Source organism: Sitophilus oryzae, unplaced genomic scaffold (genome assembly GCF_002938485.1).
Source record: "Sitophilus oryzae breed Bouriz unplaced genomic scaffold, Soryzae_2.0 scaffold_1499_pilon_pilon, whole genome shotgun sequence".
NCBI lineage: Eukaryota > Metazoa > Arthropoda > Insecta > Coleoptera > Curculionidae > Sitophilus > Sitophilus oryzae.
This window is the reverse complement of record NW_022146168.1, coordinates 4,297,253-4,318,031: the sequence shown is the minus strand read 5'-3', so window position 1 is coordinate 4,318,031 and position 20,779 is coordinate 4,297,253. Positions and strand designations below refer to the sequence as shown.

Genomic DNA, 20,779 nt, shown 5'->3' with positions numbered 1-20,779 from the left:
GCAACATCGAAATGAAACACTAGTCCACCAAAATACGCCAAAACAATAATTCTAGACGCAAATTTCGATAACCATGTTAGAATCATCAGCTTTTTTATTGATGATGTTACTAACATGGTTAATGAAACCTGTTCCAGAGTTTAAAGTACATTGTTTTGGTGTGAACTAGTGATTATTGTTTTGCTGTTTTAACGCCAAAAGTTCTAGCCTCAACTGTACTATAGAATACAACACAGCAAATAATAAAGTATCCAAAGAAATAACTGCTGAATAGATTGAATAAAGGTTAGAAGAAATGCCCAAGTAACGACTTCATAGATTGAAAATTATTTTGTTGTAATAATTAATTAAAGAAATGAGCAGGATATTTTGAAGAGACATTTTTTTGGGTTTTTATACGTATAACAAGCCTGTCCAAAGGGAGGAATACTGATAGTGATACTTGGGTCTGTTATTCTCATTCAAAGGCAAATTGAACTAATAATAAAATGTTGTTTTTTGTATGTCGAAATCTTTCCGGGCTCATTGGACCAACCTTACAGGCGTAAATTAACAGAAAATGTGTACATATCACAGCATTATTTGAAATAATTTATCGCTGATTCTATATTGAATTTATACATAGGACATCGCTAATCGCTATATACCGGGTACGTCTCAAAAGTGGTTCACCCCTATAACTTTTTTATTTTTTCAGTTAAAAAAACGAGATTTGGTATATTATATAGTATATGACATAAATTAGGATTGATTGACATATTCAATTGTTTTCGGTCACTTCCTGTTTCACCAGAAATGACTTCAACTTTTGATTTTTAAGTAGCACCCTGGGTATTTTTTTTACTTTATTCAACAGAAAATTACATTCTGAGTATAATGACATATCATATGTCAACTTTTGACATTTTCGCATATGGTAAATTTGAAATTATAACATAACGAAAATTTGTTTCGAAATACCAAGTATGTGGTATCAATTTGTAAAAAAAATGCTTTTCCAAATATGCGAGCCACCCTCGTTTCATTTGAAAAAATTCAGATATGATTAAAAATACGATTTGGGCATCTTTCAACCAGCCAGGAAACTAAAAAGATTAAACGGTCAAATCTATTTTTTCAAGGCTCCTTGATTAAAAATTAGCGTTTTTAACATACTACATCTCTAGATTGAAATTTAAAATACGATTTTTTATTGAGCGAGAATGTCAAAAGTTGACATATGATATGCAATTCTATTCAGAATTACATTTTCTATGGAATAAAAATAAAGTAAAAATATACCGAGGGGGCCTTTTAAAAATCAAAAGTTGTCATTTCCGGTGAAACAGGAAGTGACCGAAAACAATTAATTGAACACGTCTATCAATCCTAATTTATGTCATATACTAACATACCAAATCTCGTTTTTTTTATCAGAAACTTTTGAGACGCACCCGGTATATCTCTATTTTAAAATTTTTTTAAATTTTATGAACGAACATATTTTTAAGCAATTGCTTTTCATTATTTTTTGGAACAAATTACTTTGTAGTTCGAAAAATAGTATAATCTCTATATACAGGGTGGCGCACCTCATTCGCCTCGATTCATTATACGAAAACGGAAAGATGTAGAAACATATGTTTTTATGGGTATATGTAGAAAGGCAATGTGCATAATTTAAAATTATTTTCAAATGTACCGGGTGTGTCAGAACTAATATCCATACCAAAGTTATATTTTTTCTTATGGAACACCCGGTATTTTATTTCATTTCTGGATTCTTGGGCATAAAATAAGGTATTTATTATAAGGGTTTAATACGTTTAAATGCTATGGTTTTTGAGATATTTAAAGATATTTAAATATGCATGCTATAATAAAAAAGTTTGTCAACAACCTGTACATTACTTTTCAGAGTTAACTCATGTTCTGACTTTGACACCAGAGAAATAAACTTTACTAAAAAAGTTTATTGCTTCCTTAAATGTATACAGGGGTATCAAAAATTGCTTGTCTATATTAAATATTTATTTTACATAAAAACTTCGTTATTTCAAATACAACACTATGTATTTTTTTTAAATAAATCGAAGCAGATTCAAATGCTCTTTCAAACTATATTAGGGTTTCCTATACCTATCTGGCTCAGATTTTGAATAAAATGTGATTTTTAATAAAATGGCAATTAAGATGGCTGGTGTCGCCATGGCAATTTTCTAGTGACAGTTAGTAGCTATTTTCAAAATCGACATTAGTTTATGGACTTTATTTATCAGTGTACTTTTAATTAATTTACCTACAATAGTTTAATAAGTAAGTATTTATTATTTTATCAACAAAAAGAAAGAAGTTGTGTTTTGGTTTATATTACGATGACTTGTAGGTAGGGAATCTTGTAGATTTTCTATAAAAGAATTAATTAAGGCAAATTCATTTTCTTCACTTCCAACGACAGGTTTCTGCCTAATACCGTTTTTATACACCACACTATCAGTGTGGTGTATAATATGTATCTCTGCGAAATAGGAAAAGTAGTTTTTAAAAGGAACGCTTGTCAAGAAAATTCCTATTTGGATATCTTTCAGCATAAACCCTTCAGGCCAACAAGCAATTGTCCTCACAAAATAAAATCACTAGTAACATATCCATTCCTTCCACCAGCAGATACTGCTTCATTTTTGTTGATAAAATAATAAATACTTACTTATTTAATCTGCTTCGGCTTATTTAAAAAAATACATAGTGTTGCATTTGAAATAACGAAGTTTTCATGTAAAATATATTTTTAAATTATACCAGCAAGGAAGCAATCAAATTTTTTAGTAAAGTTTATTTCTCTGGTTTGAAAGTCAGCACAAGAATTAATTCTGAAAAGTAATGTACAAGGTGTTGACAAACTTTTTTTATTATAGCATGCATATTTAAATATCTTTAAATATCTCAAAAACAAACGCTAAACTCTTATAATAAATTCCTTATTTTATGTCCAAGAATCCAAAAATTAAATAAAATACCGGGTAATACCATAAGAAAAAATATAACTTTGGTATGGATCTTAGTTCTGAGACACCCTGTACATTTCAAAATAATTTTAAATTATGCACATTGTTTTCCCACATATACCCATAAAATGTTTTGTTTCTTCATCTTTCCATTTTCGTATAATCAACCGAGGTGAATGAGGTGTGGCACCCTGTATATTACTACTATACTATATTGAAATTAATATAGTTAACCTTAAAATAAATACTTTCCTCTTTCCTCACGAACCGACTTTGTTAATTTGTAATTCGTAAAATACTCACGACGTCATTGAGAAAAATAATCTCCCAGATTCCCAAATCCGAAAATATAATTTCAGGAATTGTTTAAGATTTATAAATTTGGACTTTGTTCGCGTATCCAATTTGTGTTGAAAGATAATACGTTGGGAACACCGCTTGTTTAAATGAACTCGATTATTTATATATAGGACGCAATGTAGACATCTTGTCGAGATAAATTTAATGACGTGTATTTAAGCTGCTGGATATGTTAAGTTGTATACAAAGAAAGTCATTTAAACACTGATAGCGTCAAAATTTGAACATTGTACATACTGACAATGTGCTGTATTCGCAATAAATAAATATAAAGAAAATATTTTACGGAAACTTCTTAACAAAAATTAATACATTTGCAACTTCGGAGAAACAAAATAATAGTAAAAATTATAATCACTGTACTGGGAATATCCAAATGTATATGTCCACTGGAGAAACAGACAGGGGCACAGGCATAGCAAGGCCATTATCCAAGGACCTAATTCTAAAACCACAAAGGAACTGAACAAAGGAATTTTTTCTTAATTTTCAAAGTAAAATATTTCAGTTATTATGGACTTATTTGAAAAACGGTAAAGAGAAAATATTTTTCTTTAATCGAGAGCAACCAGCCCTGAAAATATTTGCACTTATTTAAGACTCACCCTATATAATGATTGCGAACAAATGTTTTAAACAACTGTTTTTTACTGTTTTCTCAAACGATTTGTTGACTTTAAAATTACTGCCTGTTTTCGAGAAACAAATTTTACACCTTATAATCAAATTTATCATCAGTAAAGTCGTAATTTGTGAAATACGCACGATATAGTAAAAATAAATCGAATCTCAACATATGTTTTCGGAAAGTATTTAACTTTACTAAAATAAATTTTGTCTACCAATCTCAACTCTTATTACGACTGATCTACATCTTTGTAGGCATTTTGAAGAAGAAAAGTTTAATAACATACATATACAGGGTCGCTTTTAAGTATGGAAACGGTCGATTATATTATTAGATAAAATATAGGAGGTACCGCAAAAAGTTAAATACAAAAGTTATAGGATTTTTAAATATCTATTAGCGAGTAATAAATTTAAGTATACATGGTCGTTCATAAAGTCGTGGCACATCAAAGTTCAATTATTTTAAGTAGACCCCCTGTATACTATTACATATTTTAATTCTTCCTTCAATTCTAAGCAAAAATCAAAATACACACAATGTACCTCAAAGCAACCGTTTCCGAGTTATTGACTTTTGAAAATATCACTTAAACGATTCGATTTAATTAATTTCGATGTGTTTGGTTTGATGTAATGATGCCATTCTGCCGAAACTGTCATGCTGTTGTAATGGGTTTTTAAATTCATATTAGCTACTAGTAAATTTAAGTATACAGGGTCGGTCATAAAGTTGTATCACATCAAACTTTATTTTTTTAAATAAAACCCCCTGTATATTATTGCATATTTCAATTCTTCCTTCAAATTTAAGCAATAATCGTAATACACAATGTACATAAATTGAAGAATTGAAATGTTAAACAAAAATTTTGTAATTTCCAGGCTTGCTATACTCTCATTTTATACATATCTATAAATAATGGTAACTTGAGGAATAATGTCAAATATTATTAAGTATCACAGTTTCGGCCAAATTGCATAGTTTAGTTAAATGAAACTGACCATATCGAAATTAATGAAATCAAATTGTTTAAGTAATATTTTCAAAAGTCAATAACTCGGAAACGTTGGTATGAGGTACGTGTGTATTTCGATTTTTGCTTAGAATTGAAGGAAGAACCGAAATATGCAATAATATACAGGGGGTTCCATTTAAAAAAAAATAAACTTTGATGAGCCACGACTTTATGACCGACCCTGTAAACTTAAATTTAAAGCGATATTAATAGATATTTATAAACCCTATAAATTTTATATTTAATTTTTTGCGGCACCTCGTATATTTTACTTAATATTCGACCGTTTCCATACATAACAGCGGCTCTGTATATTTAAGCTGCTGGTAAGATTCTAATATAAAAACAAAACCAATGTACCATCAGTATACTGAAATAACTGAAATAGCATCTTGATTATAACAGTTGTTGGAATTTAAGCATATATAGAAAACAATGGCAAAATTATAATCATATTTTCCTAAGAAAATTCGAAAATTTAATTAAAAAATAATTTTTTAGTTTTTTTTTTTATACAGATTGATTTCTAAGAGAAAGGATAATACTTTCATTACGTCGGCAGAGAAGTAAAAGATCATTCATTTTAGTTCCATTTATATAAGCCACTCCCTGTATACAAAACTGAGTCCAAAAATGCATAAATTAGTATAAATATACAGGAATGGCAGTATTTTTTGGAATAGTTTATACCTTATACCCTATTTTTTATTGAATTTATCCATAGTAAATTGGTCTTACTGTATATATCGTGTCGTTTTCTCGAATAAAATATTGACTTTGAAATTACTGCATATTTTCGAAAAATATTACTATCTTATCATCTATAAAAGCAAATATTTTCCCCACAGGCCAAGTCATAATTTGTGAAACACGCACTATACGATATAGTAAATAGTTGTCGCAAATCACACCACATAATTTCGGAATATGTTGAACGTTTATAAAATTAAAGTTTGTTCACGAGTCCAGTTTGTGATATCAGAGAACAAGGCTTGTTTAACTGAACCGGATTATTTTTAGAGCGAATTGTAGACATCTTGTAGCCGAGATAAATTTAAAAAAGTGTATTACAGATGCTAAATATTTAAGTAGTATAAAAAGGGAAACAACTGACATAGATTGAGTCAAGGTTAGAAGAAATATCCTACAAACTAACAGTGTACTCTGATTTTAAGTTATATACTTAAAGAAACCTATTGTCAAGCAATAATTTTTCATTGTTTTCTCAAACACAATATTGACTTTGAAATTACTGCATATTTCAGACAAATGTTATCATCTATATAAGCAAATTTTACAGCTCAAAATAAATATTTTTCTCACCAGCAAAGTCATAATTTGTGAAATACGCACCATACGATATTTTTTCGGAAAATGTTTAACACTTATAAAATTAGACTTTGTTCACGAGTCCAATTTGTGATAACAAAGAACAAGGCTTGTTTAACTGAACCGGATTATTTTTAGCACGAAATATAGACATCTTGTTAGCCAAGATAAATTTAATAGTTACAGCTACTGAATATTATTATAAGTAGTGTACAAAAGGAACGAATACTGACATAATGTAATAATCACAAGTGGTATCACCCCTATAACTAATTTTTTTTCAAATAAAAAAAACGAGATTTGGTATGTTAGTATATGACATAAATTAGGATGGATTGACGTATTCAATTATTTTCGGTCACTTCCTGTTTCACCGGAAATGACTACAACTTTTGATTTTTAAATGACACCCATAGTATTTTTTACTTTATTCCATAGAAAATGACACTCTGAATAGAATGGCATCATATGTCAAATGATGAAATTTTCAATTAACAAAAATAACATTTTAAATTTGAGTCCCATTGACTCAAAATATGTTATTAAATAACACCAAATTATTCGCAAAAATATACTTGTTCCAAATATGCTAATGAGCCACCCTCGTTCCATTTGAAAAAGATTGAGATATATGATTAAAAATACGATTTGGGCATCTTTTAACCGGTCAGGATAAGACAAGAAAAACATTCGACGATCAAATCTATTTTCCAAGGCTCCTTGATTAAAAATTAGTGTCATAATATAACACAGCCATGGCACTACTGGCACTTAGGCACCATACTAGATTGAAGTTTAAAATACGATTTTTTAAGTAAAAGTATCAAAAGTTGACATATGATATTCTATTTAGAGTGTCATTTTCTATCGAATAAAGTAAAAAAATACCAAGGATGTTATTCAAAATAAAAAGTAGTCATTTCCGGTGAAACAGGAAGTTTCCAGTGAAACAGAAAACATCGAAAAAATAGAAAAAGTTATAGAGGTTTGGTTTGGAATATATTAATAATCTTATACTTAAAGATAATAATTAAAGAAGAGGTCCTATCTGAAAGAATTCCAAAAAATATTTTTAGCCCAACTGGTCCATGAAAATACCCTCTACAATGTCCCCGAATTATCTTTACAAGAGGAAAAACTTTTTTATTATTGATATTTTGAGAAAAATGCATTCTTCATAAAAAAATTTGATTGTTTTAAAATGGTTAATCCCGTTTATACTTTTCCAAATTTCCATACCGTTTTAGAGAAAATTAGGAAAAACATGAAAATATTGTTGAATTTTCCTGAAGCTCTGATCATAAAAAAGTGACACGCCTGACACGGTGATATGAAAACCGTACCTTTGTATCTCTACTCATAAATGAGAAACCCTATAAAACACACGAAAATGAGACACCCTGTCCTAAATAATAGCCGATATACTTACTCTGCTGAAGTATAAAGTTTGTTGATAGGGTTTGGGAGTGGAGACGTAAGCCAAAATTTTGCTTTCCTTGATTCCGGTGACTCCATGAGCAATTACTCCACCATCACCCCCGTCCAGTAACTTCACCATGGGACAGGGCAACTCCCACAAGCTGCCCAACGTCGGAGACTCGTACTGGGCTTTGTAATGGGCCATCTTGAACGTAAGATCTTTTAGGGCTTGTTCTGTAGCCATGTCATGGTAATCAGCGCCATATTGTAGGATTTCCTGGAATAGCAACAAGAAAAAATAGGTACAATAAAGACCAGACATCTTTTTCCACAAGGAGTCGCATTAGAAGGAACGAAGATTTAAAGGTTCTCCTCTAATTCGAAACAATAATAAGATTTTCAGCCAACCTAGTTGATAAAGTGGATAAAGTTGGAGTGAAATACCTATTTGACACGTTGTTGTATAAATAAAAAAAAATGAAGACAATGGAAGTTCGATATAACAGTTTTATTTCAAAGAGCCTTAAATCTTTTGGATATTTTGTCTAGACAAGTAATATAGTATTGTAGATAACAACATTGACAATAAAATATCACATGGAAATAAACCAATATAAAAACCTTAGTCTTAGCTAATTGTTATAGAATTTTTTGAAATAATGTATTATAAATGTTTATTTAATAAATCCTTGTTATACAGAGTATCCCCAGTGAGCATTTTATTGCTTCGAGGGAAATGTGTTCTAGGTGACGTTGTTACGTTACTAGGCCTTTCTTTTGTGTCAAATAGCACACAAAACTGAAAGTGATGTCACTGGTGCCTAGGCTGACTTAAAAAAGGAATAATGTGTACTATTACACAAAATAAGAATTGTGTTGACACAAAAGGAACTGTTACTCGAATGCAAATAATAACTGACATTCAGTAGGAATTGTATTAAAACAATGCCGTACCTGCGTCTGTGCCTCTAAAAATACAAAACCGTAATTATACAGTAGGAATTTTGTTAAAATAATGCCGTTATCTGTGTCTATGCATTTAAAAGACACAAAACCGTTATTGTGGAATGCATAGTGTGAGGCATAGTAGGAATTTTGTTTTTAAACCCCATAAAGTACATTTGTACATGACGGAAAATAGTAACTGGGCCCAAAATTTCTTATAAACGGATACAAGTAACTTAGGCGGAGGGCTTATGATCAAGAAAAATCACAGATCTTCCTGGGTCTGAGTAAGAACAATCTTCGGATTGTCACGGGGTTTTTAACAGGACACTGTCTCCTCAATGAACACCTCAGTAGATTGAAACTAAGAAGAAACGGCGAATGCAGATTCTGTGGGGAAGATGGTGAAACACCAGTACACCTCATCACTGAGTGCGCCGAGACGACAACCATTCGTGCCATGAATTTTGGTACGACTGATATTGGAGATGGAGAACTACCCTCTATAAAACCGTCCCAGATACTGGCTTTTGTCAAAGCCCTGGGACTGTATGATGAGTTATGATTCAAGAAAGGGGGACACAATGGATCTGTAAGGTCGAAGTGATTAACCCCCCTCCCACTCATTCTAAATTCTAAAAAACTTAGGCGTAACGCTATAAAAGCATTTTAACCAGTAGCTAACATGCACAGAAAAAATTGGGCGATCCAGATCGAGAGAGGTTTATTTAGTTTTGTTTCGATCTGTGCAATATAAAATATGTCGTCGTTAAGTAAGAAATCCGTTCTGCAAAATTATAACTTAAACTAGCTCATCTTACTACAGAAAAATAAAGCACGTGGATTACTACTTGCACTCTTTCCTATTATTTATTGTTATTTCACCAAAGGCCGATAGAATACTACTGTATTCTACTACACACACCACACACAATATTATTATCACAGATAAAAAAGTAATAATAAAAACATCCCAGTCCAATACAAAATACAAGATCAACTTGTGACAATGCTGCAAGTTAAGAGAATTTGTCAGAATTCAGTCAATATATATATAAATGAAACGTGTTATAAGATTCCTCGTTTGTATCAATCATGCCAACTCTTCCCTACAGGCACACTTTTATCTCACGAAGCGCTGTAACTGTATCTATCAGTAATAGTATTTGGTTTCGACGTATCTTAGAAAAATATCAAGTTTAATACAGGTAGTTTTCTTCCCTTTCCACACTTTTTCCACAAATCTACTAAATGCGAGTTACAGTACATGAGTTAGATGATGATTTAACTAAGCACAGAATGAAAGAAATTATTTTGAATAACCATTAGTGATGGTATATACAATTATAATTTTATACCTCCCAAAATAAAACTATAAGACGTGATAAGATCATCAGGGGTAAGAATTGAAGAACAAATGGATATATGGCATAGGACATAAACGCAAAATCAATTTTAGGCTATCAAAACTGTTTGATCAAAAATCTACAGTATTGCCGGCCGATGCATACAATTATAAACTAAAAAGAGAATAATGCCAGTTCAAAGGTCTTGGTGATTACATACTTATAAGATTAAAACTACAAAGAAACTTTATAAGTTAATATCCAACCAACAAGCTAAATTATGAGATGCACCATAAGTAGTTTTGCGGCTAATCTATTTTCTGACCAATATTGTTCTTTTACGTTTTGGTTTTTTACGTAATAAACTTTCTGTTAATTCTATTGCCATAATTTTGGAAGTTTGAAGTAGAGGCTTACGCATTGTCGCCATTTTGAATCAACTAACAGAAGCTTTTTAAGAGTCCATCGCAGTAGTATTGTAGCACATTTTTAGACAACTTCTTTATTTTTAAGATTTTAAAGCTCAAACATCAACAAAATATTCCTTATGTTTAGACTAAATTTTCTCGAAAATAAAGACATAATTTCAAATTCCGTTACAATACGGAAATAGATTGTTTTGTGATTACAGGGCTATATAATTTATATGGTTTTGTAAAAACTGCTTGCTATTTTATGGCAAATGCTGAAGCTCTGTAAACCTTAATCAAGCCTTAATCAAAGCACGTGTGTTTGGAATTTTGAGTGTGGCTTAACACGACCGGATCGGACTTAGCCTTAAGCAGATTTCTGAAATATAGTATATATTTCCTTCGGCCATACACCCGCTTTACCCAACACCTGACAGCGACCCGAACGATACAGCGTAATAGAATCTTAACATGAAATGTGTAAACACGGAATATCGCCAGTGAAACGTGATAACCTGCTAACTCCATTTTTTACGTTGATAAGTTTTTTTATACCATTAGAAAGAGAAAAAAATACTCTATAAATAGGGAAAGCAAACACATTTTTTCCCATTAAAGATTTTTTTTTATTTTAACTCAATAATATCTGCTAACTCCTAGTGATCTGAAATAGCCACCGAAATGCTGCTATCTCCGTAATTTCCGTTACGATCACGCTAAAGCAAAAACACAGATTCTTAGTCGTATCTTTTTTTAGTACAGTACGTCGATCCAGGGTCGCACTAGGCCAAAGGGGCCCGGGGGGCAATGTAAGGAGGGACCCGTGTGTTTTTTTGCGTATTTTTTCGCCTTATGTTTTGGTCAATTTTTCCCTATTATATACAGAGTGTGTCTTAAATAAGTGCAAATATTTTTAGGGTAGTATATTTCGATCCAAGAATCACGATTATGAGGTTTTTTGCGCGAAATTTTTTTTTTAAAAATTTGGAATTTAAAAAAAAATTGATTTTTTTTTTAATTTTTAGTTTAAAAACATACTATGTTTGTAATATGGTAACATAGGTAGTAGGTTAAATTTACAAGAAAGAAAATCCAATGATTCTCAAAATTATAGCAAAAAATTGGAAATTTTAAAAGTGAAATAACTCGGTTGTTTTGGATTTATTTTAAAAAACGGTAAAGAGAAGATATTATGTTTCTTTTATCGAGATTTACCAGCCCTGAACATATTTGCACTTATTTAATACTCACCCTGTATAGAAATCAGGGAACTACCCTAATGCAAGGTCCAAACCAAACCAATGCAATGCAAATTCCATAATGCTATGCAAAAGCAAATATGGTTAAGAATAAATAATGAACTATAGGGGGGCCCGCAAAGGCTGCCCCTTCCCCCAAGAAAAAAGTTATCTATATAATATTGCCAGTCCGACCCTGCGTCGATCCGTTCTGTAAATACGGGGTATCGGTAAAGGGTAAGGGGAAAAACGAAATTCTCTATATACGAGCAATTCATATGCGTGCTATAAATAGTTTAAATAGCTTTACTTACTTGTAGAAGAATTTCCATAATACCTAATCAGTTTCATTTTTTTCACGTAAATGATACATCATTTTTATAAAAATTAAAAAAATAAGGAGAAAAGTAACAAAAATTTAATAAAATCACGCACTGGTCTTCCAAGCTCGGTCTACTACCGTTGCGTATAAAAATTAGGATAAGCATGGAAGGATTCTACCCTATCTTCTAAGAATTATAAGTTTAATTTTTAAATTATTTTCATATTCATTAAGTCCAAAATTCTGCCACTTCAGTTCTTTAAAAATGCAAAAAATTTAAAATTTTCATTAAAAATTTATTCGTTTTCGGACTTGTTTGCTTCTAGACCGATGATATTATAAATATATGGTTCTGAATATCATATTTTTTAAATTTAATTGATTATTTCTAAATCTGTTTGGGTAATATTCATTTCCATTTTCAAAATTTCAAACAATAAAGGTTGCTATCTCCAGAAGTATATTTTTATTTCTTATTTCTGCAAGACGAATGTCTGCTATCTCCTTATTGTGTCTGAAAAAAATGACGTAACACGAAATATTGAGTTTTATTGTTCCCCAGCAAATAAAATTCTTATCTCTTTATCATATTAACGCATCAAAATACTTCCTACATGTGTACGTATTTTTTTGTACCGTTTTTTTGCTCTCCTGTAAAATTAGGAATATTGGAGTTAGCAGTTTATCACGTTTCACCGACGATATGCTTTCAAATCAGTTGAATTCAAGTGACTTGATCAATTCACTTCACTCGTGTAAACGCAGTGGAATAGGCCAAGACCCACATCAAAAAATCTAATCTATAAATATTTGATGCTTAGTGTTTACCTTGAAATTTCTTTCTAGCAGTACAGGATCCTCACAAACGCATTCTATGAACATCACTCTGAACCCGCGCTGGCCGTGGGCCAAATCGTAGATTTCCTGCCTCTGTGAGCGGGACACGTTGGGCCCGTCCAAAATGGCCACGTGGTGTCCCGACTCGTCCAGCCAATCGCAGGCCTCCTCCAGAGCTTCTCTAAAGCTCTGCTGACGTATGCGCCAGGCAGGAAGGTTGTCGGCGCGGAACATTTCATGGGAGGCGTATTTCTTCATGTGTTTACGACGGTATTCGGATATGTCATAGACTGAAACAAAAACATTATATTTTTATTAAGAAAATTTAAGCGAAACTATCAATTAAAAACTTAGAATTACATATAGGTACATTACATACACATACTTGTGTGTGGTTTTATTTATACATATACTCCTGTTATTAGATATGGCATTTAATAAGAGTATGTACAGGGTGGGTCAAATTCGACGCTTTTAAATGGAAACACCCTTTTCTATAGGAGATAGGCGAAAACTAATATCGGTGTCTGGAGCTCAATTTTCGCCAAAAACATGATGGTGAAAACCGTACATCAATATCTGTTACCGTTTCGGAGTTACGGGGTGTTTTTCCAAAATGTGCATTTTTAACAAATCGCTATAACTTTTTTGATATGGAAAATTTTGTATTTCTATGAAAATATTTCCAAAGCACCTTTTTACGTAGAATTTAATGGTTTAAGTATATTTTTTTAAAATTAATAATTAAAGAGTTATCAACAGAAAAATTGATTTTTTATTTGGGACACCCCCTATATTTCAAAAGAATTTAAAATTACCTTTCCAAAAATATAGCACACTTGATATTTTGTTATAATCCTCTTCGAAATACAGAATTTTTAAAAGTTCGTCACTTTAAACTAGTAGGCTTTGGACCCCTTATTGATGATATGCCCTTAATGGAACTCGAAAACATATTTTTCCAGCAAGACGACGCACCGCCTCTGAATGCTGAAGTTCTCAGCAAATTTTTGTAGCCAATTTCAAGAATAATTGAAGAGCTAACCAAGATCCCAGCCGTTGGCCGTCGAGGCCGCCTGACTTAGTGCCCATGGATGTAATCCTATGGATATATTTGCGGGAGAATAAAGGTTCCTTATTCTTCCGTATAATCTAGATAAGAATTAGAAATGCTTAGCAGTTATGAGAGGGTATCTTTCACCCCCACTGAGTTAATGAATTCCGCGAGAAATGTTCAAAAACTGCCCCGTTTGTCCATAACAGAAGACTGTCGATAAGTCGAACACCTGTAGCAAAATCTCATATCTTGGTTTGCTATTTATTTTTATTGTTATTAGATATAGTTTAAATGGGTCGATGTTGGTTAAATATAGTTTAAATTGTTATAAAATTCTGCATCTCTCATAGCAAATATTATTTTCGTTTTAATTGATGCTCACAGCTAGAATTTTTTTTGCTTTACAGCCGGTGCCGGTCAAAGCCTACTTATTTAAAGCGGGCGAATTTTTATATACTCTATTTCTCGAAGAGGAATCGAGCAAAATATCAAGTGTCTTATATTTTTGGAAAGGTAATTTTAAATTCTTTTCAATAAATTAAAATTATACAGGGTATCCCCTACAAAAAATCAAATTTTCTGTTGATAATTCTTAATTTATTAATTTTAAAAAAATTATACTTAAACCATTAAATTCTACGTAAAAAGGTGCTTTGGAAATGTTTTCATAAAAATACAAAATTTTCCATAGCAAAAAAGTTACAGCGATTTGTTAGAAATGCATATTTTTGAAAAACACCCCGTAACTCCGAAACGGTAACAGATATCGATATGCGGTTTTCACCATCATGTTTTTGACAAAAATTGGGCTCCAGACACCGATATTAGTTTTTGTCTATCTCCTATAGAAAAGGGTGTTTCCATTTAAAAGCGTCGAATTTGATCCACCCTGTACAGTATGTCCTGGATTGTCTTTACAAGAGGAAAACCTTTTTTATTAAAATGCATTCTTTTTTTTCAAATAATTTTACTTCTTCCAAATTCCTTAATGCCGTTTATATTTTTCCAAATTTCCATGCCGTTTTAGAGAAAATTAAAAAATTATTAAATATGGTTGAACTTTTCCTAAAAATAATAAAAGAGAAATCCTAAAAATCAAAAGGTGTTTCTATGGTAATATAATTTCGATTTCATTCTTTGATAGATGGTTATTATTAATTTTGATTAACGTCATATTTTTTGATGTTATTAAAGTATCACAATTTCCGGTAAATATTATCAACCTTCAGTGAGTTAAGAAGCTTTTAACTCACGCATTTTCATTACCGCACTCCTTGTTTAGATGAGTACCAAACGGGAAAAAAATATTTTGTAAAACATTTATTTTGCACTAAATATTTACTAAATACAAATAAACTGTTCTATTGACAATAATTATAAAAACATGAAATTTATTTATTATGTGTTAATTATACAGTTTAAACAATATTTCAAGTCAATGAAATATTTCAATGCCTGATGAAGCATATTATATTCATTTAAATAGATATCATAGTGCGTATCATTGCCCAAAGCCCAAAGAGACGAAGGCTTATAAGTAGCGGATAAATTGGAAAAATATTTTATGAGTACCTTTTCATTTCCATAGTGTTGTGTACTTTTTTTTTCGGTGCACCGTTTTTCATACTTAGAGTATGTACCGTATGATCGAGAAAAAACGGCGTCAGCGATGGTTATGAAATGAAGATCGCTGTCATTTTGTATGTAAATTTATATGGGAAATGTCATCGATCGTCATTTCCCAGCCAACTGGACGCCGTTTTTATTCGATCATACGGTATATCTATACTTCTGTTTCGATCTTGCTGGAAACAATCCAGAAATGGCTCTGAATGCCTCTTTTCTCCAATGTCAGAGGGAATACTTTCCGAATCGCTCATTTTTTAAACTAGTTACATCAATATTATTTACTGTCATATTGACATTGCCATGCATGGTGTTATTTGAACAAAGGTATTAAGGTAATTGATTTTTAGGGTAGGTATATAAGTTAAGTACAATATTTTTTTTAAATTCATTGTGTTTTTATAGTTAGACGTAGATAAAATATTGTACAATACACGCGAGTTAACTCCATTAAGATACCGTATGATCGAAAAAAAATGGCGTCTAGTTGGCTTGGAAATGACGATCAATGACATTTCCCATTTAATTTTACATATAAAATGACAGCGATCTTCATTTCATAGCCATCGCTGACGCCGTTTTTATTCGATCATACGGTACTTCTTGTGGGGTTGCACAACTCGTGCTACGCACTCGTTGGATTTTAGAACAAGTACTTTTTTTATGAAAAATGCATTTTTCTCAAAACGTCAATAATAAAAAAGTTTTTCCTCTTGTAAAGACAATCCGTTCTAACAATATTTGCTAGTTGTTATTTGATTCATAGATTGACGTGTTTGAAATTAGAATAGGAATAAATAAAAAATGGAAGTATATACCTTGATTAATTACGTACATTTATTTACCATCTTACAATACCGGGTGTTTTTCAAAAGTGCATCCCTATATTTTTTATTTTTTCAAACAAAAAAACGAGATAAATCTGAATTGATTGATGTATTCAATTATTTTCGGTCACTTCCTGTTTCACCGGAAATAACTAAAACTTTTGATTTTTAAATGACATTGTGCATCAAATGTCAACTTTTGACTTTTTCGCTTTAAAAAATAGTAGGTATATTAAATTACAATGTAGAGTCTAGAGTACAATGTTGTTCATAACGAAGCAGGGGCGCATATACGGGAGGAGTTATTCATAAATAAGATAAAATGTAGCACTAAATAAAATTATATTAAAAAAATTAGTAATACCCTTGTATATGAATTTTTAAAGTAGCTCAACCTAAGACGTTTATGGATGTAAAGCACCAGATGGCGGGGCGTATTTCACGGTCTTTTACTACAGAAAAATATTTTTTGTTACTCTGAATTTTGAAGCGACCAATAAAAACAGAGAAAATAAAAATCGATAATTTTCGTACTGTGCCAATTGGTTACTAATCGACCAGATACTTTTTGTCTATTAGATATGCTATAAAAACTGGTAATTATTCAATTCGACCATTGTAAATACCCGACAAATTCCGCAAGGCCGACGAGGCCGATGCTTTTCACTGATAAGAAAAAAAATTGTTTGTTTAGATAATTTTCGAGATATTTTCTCTTTCTGAATGCACATTTTTAAAGTATTTTATATTCTTTGTCAGCTTGATCTATCATACTGGTCACACGTATCGAAGTTCTGTTTCTTCTAGTTTTAAAAAATGTTCTTATTTCTTTGTAGTTGTAGTGGTTGTAGTGTAAAATTAGATTAATTTTATTAAGTTTAATTATAATGTTTAGTGTAGAATACCAGAATTAGTTTACTAGTGTTTTTATAGTTTATTATTTTGTAGTTAAGTAGTAGGTGAAGGGATAATTTGGTTATTTTTTCTTTTTGTTTGGTTAATTAGTAAGTTTGATAATTTTTTCAGTGTAAAATACAAGAAGTAGTTGTGTAGTGTTTTTATGAGATTATATTCGTTTATTTTGTAGATGAGTAGTAGGTGAAGGTATTTGGGTATTTTTTCTTTTTGTTTTTATATCTTCTTTCAACTTCGTTGAAAAGTGCGTTATCATATAATTTTGGTTTTCTGGTAGTAGAATATACGAAAAAAAATCTGATCAAATTTATTTTAAAATAAATTAATCGAGTCTTATTAACCAAATTAATCTAGTCAAATAATAATAATAGTTAGTTTCTAAGTAGTATACAGGGTGAGTTCCCTACGCTGTTCGCTATGGGTATCTCGGAAACTACTGGAGACAGAGAGTCGGTTAAATGGGGAAAGAATTGCAGTTTTGTGGGGTCATAAATATGCGCCTTTCGGATTTTTCGGAGAAGTTCAAGGCTTACTAGATATTTCGAAAAAAAAACAAATTTTAGCTATTTTAAAACTTGTCTCTAATTCCATTATAATCTACCGTATGATCGAATAAAAACGGAGTCAACGATGGCTATAAAATAAAGATCGTTTTTATATGTAAAATTATATGGGAAATATCATCGATCGTCATTTCATAGCCATCGCTGACGCCGTTTTTATTCGATCATACGGTATTTTAGACAAAAAGTTTTCAGATAAAAGTTGTAGATAATCACATACCTAATGAGTTTGTGTTTTCTGTTTTTTTTTTCTAAAGCCTGTCATTTTTGACATATGACACAAATATTATGCTTTTTTTTAAATGGAAACCCTAGTTGGCCATGGCTTCATAAAGAGTGCCATTCTTTAAGCTTTTCAGCGATATAAGTATAATATGTTTTTTTCGAAAAATTACAAGTTATAGCCAATTCTTTTCTTTCTTGGCTAATTCCCATACCAATAATAAAATGCCAATTAGTTGGCATCAAAAATATAAAAAGTTTTGTTTACAAAAAAAAAAAATCGTAAAGCACTCAATTTAGAATAAAATAATCTAAGAATGAAATGATTCTTTTACAAACCTGCATTAAATCAAATTAAAATAGGTATGTAGCTTTTTTTAAATATTAATTAACAGCAATTAGCATTATCATAAATTATAATTAATGTACCAACATATCGAAATAATAATTTCTTTGTTAATACGGTTTAGAATTCTTAAAATAACAGGCAAAAATAATCCACAATTTACAATAAAATAAAAGTTTCGTTTAAATTTCTTAATCAGCTGATCACTATTAAAGTTCGCAGAAACCCGGGCTATATTATTACATTACTCTGAGGAAAATAACGAAAATAATCCATATTTTTGACTCCGCCCCGAAAGGTTCACGATTTGTCCTCCAGTTGGCAGCACATTTTGTCTAGTCGGTTGAACAACTTTAAGAATATATAAACAAGGGTAATACCAATCAAAATAGACAATTCAGGCTAATCCAGGTTTAATTTCTTTAACAGTCACAATAACTTTCAGCGTAAAATTAATATCGATCTAGTACTTTGCTTAAATATTCCCACTACCCCTACCAGACTCGATCTATAGATGCGCCACTGTAACGAAGTGATACCAGTGGTATGACTCGAAATACCAAGTGGATATCATAAAAAAAATCTTTTTCCATATATGCTAATGAATCATCCATGTTCTATTTGAAAAAATTGAGTTTTGATTAAAAATACGATTGGGGCATCTTTTAACCGGCAAGCAAACGTTACGAAAAACATGAAACTATCAAATGTATTTTTCTAAATTTAAGGTTTTTAATTTTTTAATGCAACCATAACACTCTAGATTGAAACTTAAATACTATATTTTTTATGCAAAAGTGTCAAAGATTGACATATGATATGTCATTATGTTTAGGATGTCATTTTCTGTTAAATAAAGTTATTATATCGAGGGTATAATTTAAAAATCAAAAGTTGTAGTCATTTCTGGTAAAACAGGAAGTGACCGAACCAAATTGAATACGTCAATTAATCCTGATTTCTGTCATATACTAACATGCAAATTATCGTTTTTTAATCTGAAAAAATAAATAAAGTTACAGGGGTGAGCCACTTTTGGAAAACACCCGATATACATTGTTACAATTTTTTACGCAAACATATTTGAAAAACGTCTTTTTTAAAAAAATCGTTTAAAAGGAAGTGACTTGTTCATTATTTAAATTATTGTTAAATGTGGTGCCATAGGATTGCTTTTAATATAATGCACACATTATCAATTTTTCTAAGGCTTTTCCCGCTTAAGTGATGTCAATTACAATATGATGTCATCACTTGTTGGAAATATTTTATAAAAACAAACATCTCAGCAAAAAAAACTTAATTAAAGTGTAACCGCTAATTAAGAAAATATCAATATTGACACAATGATATTTTCTTTGTACTAAATTAAACTCTGTATAACAAATATAAAAAGTAATGTAAAAAATATGTCAAAAATGCTTTTAATAAGCAATATAATAAGTATTTATGACATAATCTTTTGATTGATTCCAATCAGCTAATAGGACTATTTTTAAGAAAACCAGTTATAAAACAGGAAAAACACGCCATTAAAGAATAATTGGTAATTAGGTTGAAGTTAATTTATATTAACTGTCTTTGTTTATGTACGAAAGAATGAAGAAATATTTGGATAAGTAATTACAAATAAAATTGCTAAAGTGTAACCCCAGTTCAAACAAAACTGAAAAAAAATACCCACGTATGGTAGCACTTTATCTTTGAAACAGGTTGTTATCTCCTGTATTGCAAAAATATTTATTATTATCATAAATTTTACTCCAGTTTTTAAATATTAATGAGGTAAAATAATTATTTTTAATACACACCAAACAAAATTTATATTTCTAGTAGGTTTCACCGATTTCACGATAGGTTTTTCCTGCTAAAGTGATCTCAATCAAGGCTGTCATCGCATACTAGAAATATCTTATAAAAACAAACATATTAAAGACAAAATATAATTAAAACGTAACCACTAAATAAAAAAATATATTATTATACAGAAGTATATTCTTTGCAGTAGTAAATAAAGTATCTGGTAATTATAAATAAAATATTAAGGTAGTTTTTACATTGAAACATTCATTAATTTATTTTATTGTCAGTAATAGGAGTATGTAAAATAAAAATATAAGTAAATATTAAAAAAAAATAAATCATACGAATGTAGATTAATATCACTTAATATACAAAAAAATCTATCAAAATTTCTTAGAAATATATAGCTATGCAACATAATAAAGGTATTTACCAGTGACTAAAGAATATAAGAACATGTAACGCCCCTATACGGGCTGCAGCAGAATTTGTGACCTTTTTTTTTTGTTTCGGTGGCAAACAATGAGTCATCATTTGGTCACCAGCGACAATTTTAGCGATTTTTAATAGTTTGTGTGTAGTAA

General features: G+C 30.6%; 1 protein-coding gene across 1 annotated transcript in view; it reads right to left on the bottom strand.

Annotated features, from left to right (window-relative positions):
* Positions 1 to 20,779, bottom strand: part of LOC115877863 (6-phosphofructo-2-kinase/fructose-2,6-bisphosphatase-like) — a 91,497-nt gene that overhangs the window by 16,719 nt on the left and 53,999 nt on the right. The window contains exons 3-4 of the mRNA XM_030894205.1: positions 12,828 to 13,126; positions 7,749 to 8,015 (exon numbers count right to left, since the gene is read on the bottom strand). Coding sequence (XP_030750065.1) covers positions 7,749 to 8,015; positions 12,828 to 13,126 — 566 coding nt within the window. The remainder of the gene's footprint in view (positions 1 to 7,748; positions 8,016 to 12,827; positions 13,127 to 20,779) is intronic.